Source organism: Cricetulus griseus, chromosome 3 (genome assembly GCF_003668045.3).
Source record: "Cricetulus griseus strain 17A/GY chromosome 3, alternate assembly CriGri-PICRH-1.0, whole genome shotgun sequence".
Lineage (NCBI taxonomy): Eukaryota > Metazoa > Chordata > Mammalia > Rodentia > Cricetidae > Cricetulus > Cricetulus griseus.
The window spans coordinates 33,605,589-33,620,937 of NC_048596.1; the positions used below are offsets into that span (position 1 = coordinate 33,605,589).

Genomic DNA, 15,349 nt, shown 5'->3' on the forward strand with positions numbered 1-15,349 from the left:
TCTCTGCAGGTATTAAGTCTTTACTTCTATGTCATTTTCCTGAAAGTATAGGCACTTGATGGCTTTAATGTATCTTCAAATGTATGGCTCATCTAATGTATGTTTTTTTTGTCTTGGAAGTAAAATTAATCTATTTTCATTAAAAATATTTAATCCACATAGCACTTATATTTCTCTTTGTAAATGAAAGAAAAAAATTGGAAGAGCACTCACTGACATATTGCTATATATAGACTTGTGAAAAACTAGTCTCTCTGCAAGAATTTGCATATTTAAAATGTTACTTTTGCAAGAATTTGCAAGTTCCATTCAGGATAAAAATTGTCATTTCTAATATCAAGCATTGTATTTTTCATAAACACTAAGAAGTTCCAAAATTTTTATTCCAGGGTAACTTCACTATTTTTACAGGGAAATATCTCAATCTTTAATGGTATATCTTATTAGTAAACAACAAATATGAATCAATAACATCAATAGTAAAATGTATTTAAAAAGAAATACGTTAACATCCATGTTCGGGGGTCTGCACTCTAGGGGGCCCCTGGTAGTGGATTAGTATTTTTCCCTGGTATAAGAAGGGACTTTGAGAGACCATCCCACATGAAGAGATGCACTCATGGCCTGAACACATGGGGGAGGGCCTAGGCCCGGCCCAGGATGGTGTGGTGGACTTTGGGGAGACCCATCGAGGGCCCTACCCTGCCTGGGAAGTGGAGGGTGGATGGGGTGGGGGGCAGGTGGGGGGTTTGGAGGAGGGTTGTGGGGGAGGGAGGGAGAAGGGATTGACATGTGAAGCAAGCCTGTTCTGTATTTGAACTAATAAAAAAATAAAAAAAGAAATGCATTAAGTATTTCTTCCTTTTTAGGTTTCTAAACCTTAAATAATAAACCATTGTAGCATCTAAAAATGATATTATACCATCATTTCAAAAATAAATTCACCAATAATTAATCTAAGACTACAGAATAAAGATTTTTTTTTCCTCCATGTGCTTATGGCAAGTTGCTTTCTAGTGTACAGTGATTTGTGCTGTGGTTGAATTGTGGGTTGGCCCAAATTCTTTTCCAGCCATTATCCCTTCTAAATTAAACGTGAAAATATATATTTACAAATAAATTAATGTGAGTTGGACAAATGGGCTATCCGATGAATAGAAGGGAAGTGAAAGTTTAAAGGAAATGTTTACTCTTGATATGATTGTTTTTGAATCTTGTTTTGATTTTTTTTGGAAATTAACTACAGAAATATAACAGGCATTCAGAAAAGATAAATCATAAATGTGAAATGTTAATATAATGTGTTAAGCAAATTTTTCTATATGAAGTTAATGGTTAATATTATTCTTACTGATTTTTCATGTTTCTGTATCTATTGTTCTTTTATGAAGAGGAAACTCCAAGTATCATTACTATGGGATTCGTGTGAAGCCAGATTCTCCTCTTAATCGTCTACAAGAAGATATGCAGTATATGGCTATGAGACAGCAACCCATGCAACAGAAGCAAAGGTAGATCTGAGTTATTGTTGTGTCAAAGCTACTACATACATCTTAACTCCATAGGTCTTCTTATTTCTGAACAAACAGAACAAACAAAAGCACAGGACTGCTGCTATCGTTGGCATGCTTTCACTGTGGTTAGTGCTTAAATATCGCTTAGAATTTCAGTGATTCTTTTTTCAAATTTTTAAAAAAGAACTTGTCCTTCAACTTGTTGGGCTCTTTAAAGTTAAATGTGATATCCCAAACTAATGTTCAAACAAGGAAATGACACACAAAGAGTAAGGCGTCCACCCCAGGCAACCAGGCAACTAGCACCTTTGGAGAAACTTAATTTTAGTGTTCATGAGACTTGCTATTGTTACATCCGAAAAATAATTTTTCAAGTTTTATTTATTGTATATTGCAAGTATGAGAGAGAGAGAGAGAGAGAGAGAGAGAGAGAGAGAGAGAGAGAATGCATGCCTGTGTGTGATGTATTTGTGAGGGTGGGTGGGTAGAAGTCAGAGAATAATTTTCAGGATTTGGTTCTTTTCTTCCACCATGGTTTCCATCCAACAAGATCATCAGGCATGCACAGCAAGCAGCTTTACCTTTTGAGCCATCTTGCTCATCCCAACTAAGCTTTTTGGATCAAGTCTGAGTTCTTGTACAATCTTTGGGACTCCTTACAATTCTTTGGAATCTAATATTCATGAACATAGAATTGTAGACATAAGAGCTTTAATAGACCATGTATTCATGGGTGGATAGATAAACATGGGTGGATGCAGGATGGATGGATGGATGGATGGATGGATGGATGGATGGATGGATGGATGGATGAATGATAGAATTATACTTCTTGGAACTAAAAAAAAAAAATGTCTTGTCTGTGCTCATAATCCTTGACAATCAACACATTAGCAGCCATGTTTTCAAATATCTCGAAAAAGTTAAATGGAATTTATATACCCTTACACTGTAGTTAAGCCAGGAGCCTTCTAGTCACTTAAGTCTGTCACAACTTATAGTAAATAAAAATTTTAAGAACTCTCTCTCTTTACCAGTGTAGCTTACCCATGTTCTGTAGTTACAACTATTCTTTACAACTGAAGTGGTAGAAGTAACTAGGAAAACATGGTTTCACTAGGTTCATCATCAATCTAGTTGTTATTTGTATATGCAAGATCTCATTCATGAGTTCTAAGTCATAGAAAGAAAATGTCACCTAATAGGTTTTCTCTGGTCAGCAAATGTTGATTGAAGTTCTACTGTGTGCTGGGCTCTAAATTCAAGAATATGATAGTCTCTACCTTTGAAAAGACAAAGTATGTGAGGAACGAGAGTGCTAAAATAACAATATGTTGTGCAAAAATTCTGTTTTTACCAAAGAATTATAGAATACAGAGTAATTGAGCAAATTCTGTGAGTGGGAGGACTAGGAAACTTCATAGATAAAATGCTATTTGAGTAGTGACTTAGAGTGAGAAAAACACAGACTACCTAGGCAGAAGGGAAGTATTCACATAACCACACAAGGGGAAGGATGGTGTTGTCAGCAGTGACCCATGATTTGGTTATGTTGGTATTACAGAAGGAGAGTTGAAAATTGCTAAGTTGCCTAGTAAGAGATATAATTTATATAGTAGTCTGAGTCACACATTAAGTTATTTAGTTTTGCATTAATGCAGTAAGTTTGTTTTTGTGTGTGTGTGTAAAAAATGGCTTTAAAGCTATTTAAAGCTTTGGAGCAAAACAATGAGATTTTGATTTTTTCTAGAGAGATGACTTTTTGATTTGGGGCAAGACATATTTAATGAGAGGAGAGTGCAGGTAAGGACTGTTGCTAAGTGGTTTCAGCACAGTTATAACGTTCAATGTGCTCTAGCCTTGAGATACAACTCAAGGGGTCATCACATACAGGTTTTTCACCCACAGATTGTGTTTAATTGCTAGTTAATTTTTATCTGTAGGCAGTAAAATGAATTTAAACCGACTGAAAAATAGCAAAATAAAACATAGATTAGTACCATGTGTGGTAGCAATAGTTTATATGTTATAATAAAATATTATGATCTTAACTTTTTTATTATTTTTCCACTTATTAAAGGCATACTTTATAAATTTTACTTTCTGCTTTGATCTCTATCCCAAAACTTATCAGCAATACAGAGTGAGATAATGGTAAAATCAAGAAATAATGTATTCAAACATAAATACAAACAAAAGCTTGACAAATTGTACCTAATTAAAGCCAGTTTCTTTATGTGATTTATGTTTGAGGAAACCTAGTCAGCTCATATAAAAAGCAAACTTCCTAAAGACAGTCTATATAAAAAGCATGAATTGGATAAGCAAAAACTGTTTGTATTTTTCTTTTTCTTTATTTTTTTCTTTTTTCTTAATTATCTTCTCTTAAAGAGAATCCAGAACTATAAAGGTTAAGAAGCCATGAAAACCTTTGGTATATATCTCCAGGTGGTAATTGCTGTAAGAAAAAGATAAAATGTGAACATGTTTATGGAGATGTAAATTCTTATTTTATGAATAAAATATGCCAATACTGGTGTTTTGTGGAGTCTGCTTTCTTATGAATGAAAAACATTAGAATACCAAAGCAGTACTGGATTTTTCTTTCCTCTTATAGCATTTTTTAGGAACTGGGTCTCACTATAGAGTCTTAGCTGACCTGGAATTTACCATGCAGCCCAAGCTGGCTTCAGACTTACAGAGATCTCCTTGCCTCTGCCACCTAAGTGCTGGTATGAAAGGTGTGTGCCACTATGCCTGGCAAGTCTCTTGTTCTTCAAATGGCATCCTGATAAATGATGGTAGTGTTCTTGTCGTTAAGTACATAGGCTTTGTACTGGGATACTCCAGAGGCTTCAGCTTGCAGAAGGAGCATATCCCCTGTACACAGTTTCTTTCCATTCATCTGGATTATAATGGTCACATTAAGAGTATTTATTAAAAATGATGAAAATAGCTATTTCCATCATTTATCTATAACTTTTAATGTCTGATGATTCCAAGTTTTGAATGATTTTAATAAAATTAAAATTTATGTAAGAAAATTTATTCTCCTGTTAAACTATAAATGCTATGTGAAAGGTTTAAAATATTTTATAGCAGGTAGTGATATTTACTATTTCAGCATATTCAGATTAAATACCCCATGATTCATTGATGATATCTGTAGTTCCATATATTCCAAGGTTTAAACTACATGTTTCACATATTTTTGCAAGTAGAAGTCAAGTATATGTGTTGATTATTTTGGTAATTTAAGTTTGGGTATTTGGTTTTATATATCTAGTTTGAAAAATGGATAGGCCATAGAGACCATTTTACTTCTGTGTAAAGAAGATGCCCTTCAAAACTACCATATGGAGCATAGTCATGCTTCAAGTGATAAATGAAAAGAGTTCTGGTGAGAAGCAGATCTGACAGATATATTTCCCCATATGAATCCAACTCAAGCTATTTATCTAAAGTAAAGGAGTGGATTAGAGCCTGCTGATTCAAAAGCAACCATGGGGTGTAACTACTGACATAAAAAAATTATAAGTAGTCAGGGTGTTCTGTTGCCTTGAGGCTCATTCAGTACCATGGTCTATGGACATACAGTGAAAGGACAACTGAATTAAGACCATCTCAGCAGCCCTTTTTACTATTACTTCAATGATCAGAGTTACGGTAGCAAAATACCCTAAGTGCCTTGTGAAAATTGTGTCACCTATGGGTGATCAAAAGGAGAAGAATGGGTAATGTATAAATACCTTCTGTTGAAAATAAACTTTACACTTAAATAAGGTAATCTCAGTTTTTTAAGGAAATTTACTTATGTACTAATTGCTTACCCTAATTTATACAACACATATTTTATCAAGCAGCAAAAGAAAGAGAGGGGCAATTTCCAGGTCTGTAAACTATGTGAAAACATTGGTTTCTGTGTATCTTTAGCTCTTAAATACATAAGAAATCTTGGCATGTGTATTTTATCTGTTCGTCCATATCCTTGTGTTAGAACTGGTGGAGAGGAGCCATGTGCTTCTGACAGTGTGCCTGACCATTTCTGTTCCCAGTAGTCACTCTCAAAATACTAAAATGCATTTATAATTTCTCAACAACTTCATGCAGTTGTCAGTTGCTTACAAAATAAACATCTAATATATAAAAGAGAGCATAGGATTACAGAAAGGTAGGAGGAAAAGATCACTCAATTGCTAAGAAAATAATGTCTATATAGGATAGCTCAATCATAATATAGCAACCTGGACAAGAACTGACCCTTTCATCTTTAGTCTTGTATGAAATTTTTCCTCGAAGATACAAGTAACTCAAACAAAACAACCCTTTCATTTACAAGAAAATTTAGATAGCCAAGTGTGGTGGTCCATGTCCCTACCTCCACCTCCTGCCTCTTCCCAACGTCTCTTTTCCTTTCCCTCTCCCTTTCACATGGGAGACTAAGGCAAAAGAATTGCTCCAAGCTCAAGCACAGTCTCAGCTACATAGTGGGACCTCTTCCAAAAATGCACAAGTAATACAGGACAAAATCACAGTGTAGTCAGTATGTTTTAACTAAGGAGGAAATGTGTCACCGGCCTATTTGAATGGTCCCTTGCTAGGAAGAGGAGTCTGAAAGAAAGATCCTTTACGATCCTGAGGCAAGATGAGAGAGGTCTGCTAGAAAGGGGACAGAAAGACTCCTTTTATTTCAGATGTCAGGGAAGACATCCAAAGACATTTGTCATTGGACTTTTCTTTATGTCAGGAGCTTAGGACAGGTGAAACAAAAGCTCTCTATTTAAAGTGGACGATAAAGTGATCACAGATTCTCTTGATACTTGTATTGATGTATGTCTTCATTACCCTGAATCTCAGTTTCTTCATTTTAAAATGGAAATAAACTTCAAGATTATTTCATAGTTCAAGTGAAAGATTAAAATATCTTATAGCTGGAAACATTCAAGTGTTATTCTTCTTCATAATTATCATGCTGTTATAAGCACTACAGAAAAATGTTTAACAGTGGGCACCCTCAAAATATAATGTCTGTGGCTTGTTTGTACTTCATGGATAGTACTTCCCAGCTTTGACTAATGTTACTAGTTCATCTTACTTTTTTCTTAAGAACAAATTCTCTGGAATTATTACAAAACCAAGCTTGGAGGACTGGGGTCATTCCTCTTAGACAGGTAAGAAGGATAGAAATCTTTAGTGAGCAGCTACTCTGTTAACTGTGCACTACACTCTGGGACATCAATAAGGAAGCTGACACTGATTGCTGAAGTCATTATCACTGGTATGCCAATGTAGTAATCCATGATGTCATGCTCACATCTTCTGCTAAAGTCAAGAGGACCATAAAAAAATCCCACTCCTCAAGAATTATTGAACTCAAGGGATGTACACAGTTTAATGAATAGTCACAGTCATCACCTAGTACTGCTCTAAGTATTTGTGGAACTAAGACTTCTCCAATCCCATTTTATATTTTAAATCTCATCTGGCAATTATATTGCAATTTACTTATAGGAAACTAGCTCCATTAATTATTCTTTATACAAGAATCTCCTTGATTCATTTTTCCCTAGACAAGACCTTAGGTGCTTTTAGATTTTGTTGATATCAGGTGGAACAGGGTTTGTAATTCTCTAAATAAAGAAGAGATGGGGGGGTATATTTTTAAGATCTGTGTAATAGAAAGGGCTAGCTGTAAATGAAAGTAGTGCCACACACATGCATGTACCTGTGCACATGCATGCACACACACATTGATACTATTGTTTGCACAAATACCTAACTGTTTAAGTTACACATGCTAAGAGGGCTCAGTGAAAAAATTCAGGAAATTAGGCTTGCCTGTTTTAATGTTATATCCTCAATACTTAGAAGACCATGTTCATTCTCATTTGAGACACCTACCCCATAGGAACTAAATTTCTTGCATTATTGAAAATGCAGTACTAGTGGATAGCCAAGTATTCTGAATTACCAATAATAGAAATGAAATCCTATCTTTAGTCAGCAAGGTTGGTGTTATGTCATTTAAGTATTTAGTGTGACTTCTAAGATTTATTTATTCTTCTGAAAGAATGGATCTCTTCACGGTCACTATTTGTTCTGATTCATTCATGTTTATGTCACCTGGCTTATTTCCAATATCAATATAAAAACCCTAGGGCAATTTTTCCCAAAGAGAATTACAAGAAACCAGTAGAAAATTCTAACCTCTTGCTATTATTGCTAGCTGGGCAATTTATTATTTGTTCATGCAAATTACTTTCATTCTTTCAGGAATTATATAAACAAATATTAACTGCCAATATAGTTCTTATGTTGCCTTTTGCTTGAGCATTTTCAGTAGCATTGAAAGGACTTTTCCAAATGTTTCATTTGGTGTGGTGAAAACTCCTTCAGTAATGATGGCTACGCAGCGCTCTCTGCCTTCCACTGGGCTGTTTCAGTGTCTGTGCTTGTGAGATTATTGACAGAATATTACATCTACAGCAGAGCACAGCTGTCCAAGCCCTAAATAACAGCTACAGCTAACCTCATGGGGGCAGATTCCTAACAGTTTTCCAAGTTTTCTGGGTTAGTTGACAGGTTTCAAGCATACACTCGACTATTAAGACATCAGAGCGTCTTTCATTTCTTAATCATTACCAGTGTTAGCTCTGATTGCCCATGGAGTTGCAAGCTGTTAAAATGATCATTTGCTCCTTACTAATTTTGAAACCACGAGCTGTTGCCTCCTTTAATAAAATGTCGGTCTCTCCTATGAACATGCATAACTCAACAAGCCTGAGTCTATGATGAAAAAACTTAACCCAGAAGTAATCTGCAAAGTAAATGGGATCACATGAGCGTATAGTTCTAAATACTGAAGAGCTCATTATTTCAACAGGATTCAGTATACAGGTTTGTTAGTGGTATGTTTTCATTCAATTTCCCTACCTTTTACAATACAGTATTTTTGACGATCATTTAATGAAGAGAAAAGAGAGGCAAAAGATCCAAAATAATTGTTTGTTTGTTTGTTTGATTGTTTGTTTTTTGAGGCAGGGTTTCTCTGTGACTTTGGAGGCTGTCCTGGAACTAGCTCTTGTAGACCAGGCTGGTCTTGAACTCACAGAGATCCACCTGCCTCTGCCTCCTGAGTGCTGGGATTAAAGGTGTGTGCCACCACCGCCCAGCCAAAATTCATCTTTTAATAATAAAAAGATAATTGAAATTTCACCAGAATTAAGATAATGTAGAATTATTATGTTAGATCAATAAAATATTTTAAAAACTTATAAATTTCACCTGGCTAAAACTGACCCTGCACAGGGCCATATCACATGTAATACCCAATTAATGCTTGATAAAATTGATCTAATATGTGTTATGATTAATTTATAATGTGATCTTAGCCATTCTTTTAAAATTATTATATTATAGGAAAAATGAAAGTTTATGGATTTTTTTTGGGCAATGTGTGCTGTCTGAAGTTGAATATTTTTCTATAACATGGGACTAAAGGTGTCTGTTTTGAGATGAGAGGTCCATGTGGACTAGGTCTGTGCAAGCTACTTTAGGAAATCTCTTAGGAGTAAAACCAGCTCCAAGCCCCATTCTCAAAGACTGTTAAGTGGGTGTCATCAAGAAAGACTATATTTCTGTGGGAACTTCCTAAGTATTGGTGAAAAAGCTTCAGAATGGCTGATATGTTTCATACTTAGCTATCTCTTCTAGGAAGAATCAGCAATCATGAGTATATGTCTAGCCTCTGTTGAATGTAACTGTCTGGGTCCTCCTGCTTTGGGAAAACCCAGACAGCTGCGGTAATTGATGGTATTTCCATTAGAATCAAGAGAATGAACATCTGATCTTCCTGAGTCCAAAATTTCTGACTTTGATGGTTTCTTCTGAACCCTGACCCAATGCTAGACAGTAATACACTGAATATGCCACTATGAGTCTTTTGCTTTAGAGAGAACAAGGAGAGCAAAAGTTAGCACCACAGAGAAGCTCTTTCATACATCTATGCTCACACTAGCCCTCTTGGCCATGAGCCATCTTCCATACATTACTGGTATCATTCTTCATGGCATAGACCCCTCCCAGAATTTGCCCCAGACCTTTCAGCCTGAGGCACAAAGTTTCTGACTTACCTAGTTTACCATCTTTGTCTGTTTTTCAACCCACTGTTTATTCTGCTGTTGTTACTCTTAAGGTTATAATGGGACTACTCATTTCCCAGTTCTAATTGTATTTTCTGGTTTTGCTCTTTTTTTTTCCTAAGTATTAACTCAAACTATTTTTAGGACATATATGTATATAAAACCCCTTTCCTCCTGTCAGCTGTTTTCATATTTTTATATCTCCTACATAATATTGTATACTTCTAATTAGTGTTTCCAATTCAGTAGCATTATTAGTACACAGTCATGTGTTGTAATTAATTGCAGTTTGATTGCATATTTTAGGATGTAATATCCCTTTCTTTTAGATACATTCACTGCTTATGATACTTGCCAGGGAAGCAAATAATTTTGCTTTTAGATGGGAGGTTTTCTAAGCACTTTGTGAAGGTAGATTGTGATGTTTCATGTATCCTTGGAAAATGTCCATGAGTAGTCGCTATTATTTCCTTTCAGATTAAATTTTGCTTGTCTTCATATTTATGTTTATAGGACTGAAATCTTTGTAGAACAAAAAGAGCAGATTAAGAATAGTTAGACAAAATCACAGTAATTTCATAATCCAATACTAAAACTTAATAATTTTGAATCTACAGTAAATATTGCCAGATTAAATCATTCAATTTAACTATTTTAATGTAAGATAATGTACTTAACCATGAGGAAACATGCTTAAAAAATACTATTTTATTTTTTCATATGAATTTTTGTGTCTGAGAAAGTTCAGCTGAAAGCAAATTAAACCCTGAATAAATCAATGAGGAAACAAACAAAACTTTCCTAATGAAAGGAGGAGGAAATCATTCTAGTCTTTTATCACAAAAGGGCAAGCCCACTACTGCCCCACACAGGTGCACAGCACACCTGCCAGGGAAAGTTTCTAAAATCCTCTACCATGAGCTGCTATTAAAAGAACGACCAGGTTCCAGTTCCTTTCTGTCATTAGAGAACAAAAACCAGTATTTTGTACTTGAGGAGGATATCACTAAAACTATGATAAGGGTGGAGTTTACTGTGCCCTTCGTCATCCTTTGTCCTCTGACTATCTTTTTCACTGACTGATTCTCAGCATTGCTTGTATGGTCTTCACTAGATCCAATCATTTACTATCTTTTGACAGAATTGAGACATTTTAAGTGTGTCCTTTTCATGTGTTAGGGACCATAATAACCACTATCAGGGTGGTGAAAATGTTAAGTTCCTTTTTTTAAAAAGTAGAATTACAAAGGGGGGCATTGAAAGACAAACACTGTAATGTGAGTCTTTGAAGATATTCCTAGAAAGTTAACTTCATGATCTTTATTTTTGCATTTTTTAAAAACAATACCTGAACTGAAGAAAAGTATGTTTTAAACAAAAGAAAAATATGCTTGCTGCACAGTAGTCTGTGCTTGCTTGTCTGGGGAGATTTGTGGGGTTCTTGGTGGTGGTGCTGTGCTGATGCCTGTGGTAGTGTGGTGGTGGTGGTGGTGATGGTGGTGTCAGTCGTGGTGGTGGTGCTGGTGGTAAGGACTGGGTGGTGGTATATTGATGATTGTGTTTGTGGTGATGGTGCTAGTGGTGATTGTTCTGGTGGTGTGGTAGTTGTGTCGATGCTTGCTGGGATGTTGGTGATGTGGTGGCGGTGTGGTGATGGTGGTGCTGATGTTGGTGGTAAGATGGTGAGGTGGCACAGTGATGGTTGTGTTGAGGGTTTGGTGCAGGTAAGGTAGTGATGTAATGATGTTTGTGATGTTTGGCCTCCAAGAAATCTGTTTTTGCCTCTATAGCTAGCACATTTCCTCTATATTAGTAACCAAGACTGTTCATAAAGTTTAGAGCTAGGGCCTAAAAGTATATTGTTCTCTGGCTTTGATTATTTTTTGTGTGTATAATTTTTTTCCTGTTCTTGGGAGGAACCCAGGGCCTTGCATTTGGCAGTCAAGTGCCCAAACACTGAGTTAAATCCCACTGAGTCTTCTTATCTCTAATTAGATAAAGTAGGTTTGTAGATGACTTCATATTTTGTTGCAAACTGAAGCTTCTGGCATTTGTATTTGTGGCTGTTGATAAGAATCAAAAGACATAAATGTGTTGAGATGCATAGGAGGCTTTAAGATATATGAAGAGCAGTATGATAAGATTTTTAAATTGATAGTATTTTAAATATATGAGCTGGAAGCCCTTTGTTCCTTTGCAAAGATCTTGGTTCAAATTGGAATTTCAGGATATTTACGTTTTTACCTTAGGCCAGTGGCCACTGCAAGTTCTTTCACAATACCCCATGAGCATCTTTGCCTCCATTGTCCAAAGAAATGCTTCACAATTCTTTCATTCTTACGTCAATTTATGGATTTTCACAAATGAAATTTCTTTCTGATTGCTCTTCCCTTTTTCTTTTCACAATTGAAAAAGAAATGTCTGCCCATGACTTCATGAGAGTATCAAGAAGGAATATTCGACTACTATCTTGAGACATTGACAGAACTAGATTAAAATCAAATGCCTTAAAACTTTGGGTAGTACAATAAAGCAAGGAATAATTTGGTTTGTTTGTTTTTTCCCGTCTAATATTTTTAGGTACAAGCCTATGCAGAAAGTGGATGGGGTTGCAGATGGTTTCACAGGAAGTGGCCAACAGACAGGCACATCTGTTGAGCAAACTGTAATTGCCCAAAGTCAACATCATCAACAGTTTTTAGGTATGTTAAGGTGTAATGCATAGTGCATAGTAGTTGTTATTAGGATTTTGAAAAGAACAACAGTAGTCTCTTCTCCAAGTAGAATGTCTTCAGATGTTAATTCCTTATAAAGGGGGAGGTGATTTGGTGCTGAAACTATAACATTAAGTGATAGTTCTAGTTCATCTTTATTGAAATATTAAGCTGTATGGAATCTTGAATGCATCTGCCTTAAAAGCTCAAGGCTATGAAAGTGTTTTCAAGAGTTTATATCACAATTGGCTTTTGTGATCAAAATCATGATGTGTTTATTTCAGAAATAATGTCCAGTCTAAAAGAATTCTCATTTCCTGTGTACAAAGTTACATATCCATAGTCTTAGATTAGAAAAAATATAAACATTTTAAATAATTTATTCTTTTAAATTGATTACAGTGGTTCCTATTTTTATAATTGTATAGAAAGTGTATACATTTCTTGTTACTGAAAGTGTTTGGAAGTCTAACTTAAACATTTGAGTATTTAGGCAGAGGAGCAAAAGTGGTAGTTTAGTTGACAGCTATTCTAAAGATGAGTATGCACTATCTTCAAACAGTGGGCCAAAAATAAGAGATTTTATTGGTGTGTGTGTGTGTGTGTGTGTGTGTGTGTGTGTGTGTGTGTGATTATGTACCTGTGTGCATGTGTGTGTGTCTCTGTGTATGCACTTGTACATGTATGTGTCTGTGTGTGTATGCATGTATGTGTGCCTGTGTGTGCATGTGTGTGTGTTTATGTGCACTTGCCAGTAGAGATACCTGGAAAAGACTTTGAGGTTAGAAAGCTCCTGAGCTTGACACTGTAGTGGCAGCATTTCCTAAACCAAAGTGCCCATATGTAGTCTTACGGACCATTGAACTTTAAAACAATATTACCTTTTCTTTCATAGGTATAAATGACTTTTAATATCCAAAATTTAAAAACAGGGTTACACAAAGAAACCCTGTCTCAAAAAATAGAAACAAAGCATATTTAGGTTTCCTAGAACTTAGAAATGAAGATTATTATTTAATTTTGACATTATGGTAAGGAACTCACTAAAGTACATTACTAATTGTCCAGGACTAATGAGAAAAAGAGAGAGAGAGAGAGAGAGAGAGAGAGAGAGAGAGAGAGAGAGAGAGAGAGAGAGAGAGAGAAAGCGAGAGAGTGCGTGTGACGTGTAATTTATAGTGTTATTAAGAGAGGGCTAAATGATGTTTCTGTGCAACATCAAGTGTCATAGTTATTTGAAAAAAGTGTATTGGCATAGGTAGCCACCAGGAAGAGCAGATTGGTGTAAGTGTTATACTCAGAGGACTTGTCTACAGCAATTGAAACCATGTTTATGTGTAAGAGATAAGTTGATTATAGGATAGCATCATCCATCACATCAAATTAATGTTATTAACTGAATCTTATTTTTTAACTTTTTGTCTTTTAGTTTTATAACCTTCATTTTATGATCATGTAAAAGATATGAACATAATGAGTTTAAGGTTATGTTTATTTTTATGTGGTTGGATACCATAATACTACAAATAACTAAAATTTTTACTGGCAAGCTTCGGTTGTTTTTCTTTTACTAAGAGCCTATCCAATCCCCAGTTTAATTGGAGTAAAGCTTACTTTATATGAAATTCACAAGTAGACTCCATTCATTCGTATGTTATATGCTGATAATGTTGTAAGTCTGGCTGAAAAATATTAATTTGAAAGTCAGTGATCTTTGGCTGTCTGATCTGTAAATTTTCTTTCCTTTTTAGTTTTCTGAAAATTCCCCTCATTAATCTGTAATTGACACCATCCACAATAGCTTTTTTCTGTTGTGTTGTCATGGTAACAGATGCATCTCGAGCACTTCCAGAGTTTGGAGAAGTTGAAATCTCTTCTCTACCAGATGGTACTACCTTTGAGGATATCAAGTCACTGCAGAGTCTTTATCGAGAGCACTGTGAGGTAAGACCTTCAAATATAATCTGAGCACATGCTATGTTTTGCTGCATAACTTGTTAAAAACAAAATAACAAAGATTTTTCCCTAGAGAACAGAGAAATTCTAGTTATTTTAGTTATTTATTCTAGTTTAACACAAATAAAATACTTCTTGTCTCAGTGGAAAGTGAGGAAATGTGAGAAAGTGATAATATATTTTATTCTCGATTTCTTGAACTGATCTTCATTTTTTAATATAGCAGTTCTACTCTGGGTATGTCTACAGAAATACTTATATATGGGTGACAGATCAAATGTACAAGGGAGTTTATTGCATTATTCTTTTTATTTAAGAGGTTGCTTACTTTTAATTTAAGAGGTTAATATCTAATTGGGAGAGAGATTAAGTCTGCTATAGTTTATAGGTTTGATTGCTATATACCCATAGGACTGAAAACTCTAAATATACTGAAAGGAAATGAGTTCCAGAGTTTAATGTTAAAGCAAAAACAAACAAACAAACAAACAAACAAACAAAAGATAAAGAAAATTCATATGACATGTTGGCCTTTGAACTTACATAAATACCTTTCCAAAAAGAAAAGTAAAATGTTAATAATATCTGTGTTGGTTTGAATCACTCATGCCCTTGGGCATTTAAGCATAGGCTCCAGTTGGTGGTGCTGTTTAGAACAGAAGTATGGCCTTATTAGAGGTGGTATGTCACTGGATGTGTGCTTTGAGTGTTTAAAGACTTGTACCATTTCAAGTTTGTTCCTTCTGCTTTGTGCCTGTGGTTCAAGTTGTGAGCCCTCCACTTTCTGTTCCTGCTTCCATACCTTTGAACTGTCATCATGAACTCTAATCATCAGGAACCACAATCTCAAATAAACTCTTCTATATGTTGCTTTGGTTATGGTGTATCATCACATCAATAGAAAAATAACTAATACAAAAAAAATGGTTCCAGAGAGTGGGTTATTACTGTGAAGAATCTGACCATGTTGTTTTCTGGAGGAGAGTGGAAGGCTTTGGAATTTTGCACTATAAAATGGTTGAAA

The 15,349-nt window shown here is 35.2% G+C and overlaps 1 protein-coding gene across 3 annotated transcripts in view; it reads left to right on the plus strand.

The window, feature by feature from the left end:
• The window catches only part of Rfx3 (regulatory factor X3), a 255,107-nt gene that overhangs the window by 187,651 nt on the left and 52,107 nt on the right, over window positions 1-15,349 (plus strand). For all 3 annotated transcript variants that reach the window (XM_027406465.2, XM_027406463.2, XM_027406464.2), the window contains 3 exons: window positions 1,392-1,511; window positions 12,236-12,357; window positions 14,201-14,313. In XM_027406465.2, the coding sequence (XP_027262266.1) occupies window positions 1,392-1,511; window positions 12,236-12,357; window positions 14,201-14,313 (355 nt within the window). The remainder of the gene's footprint in view (window positions 1-1,391; window positions 1,512-12,235; window positions 12,358-14,200; window positions 14,314-15,349) is intronic.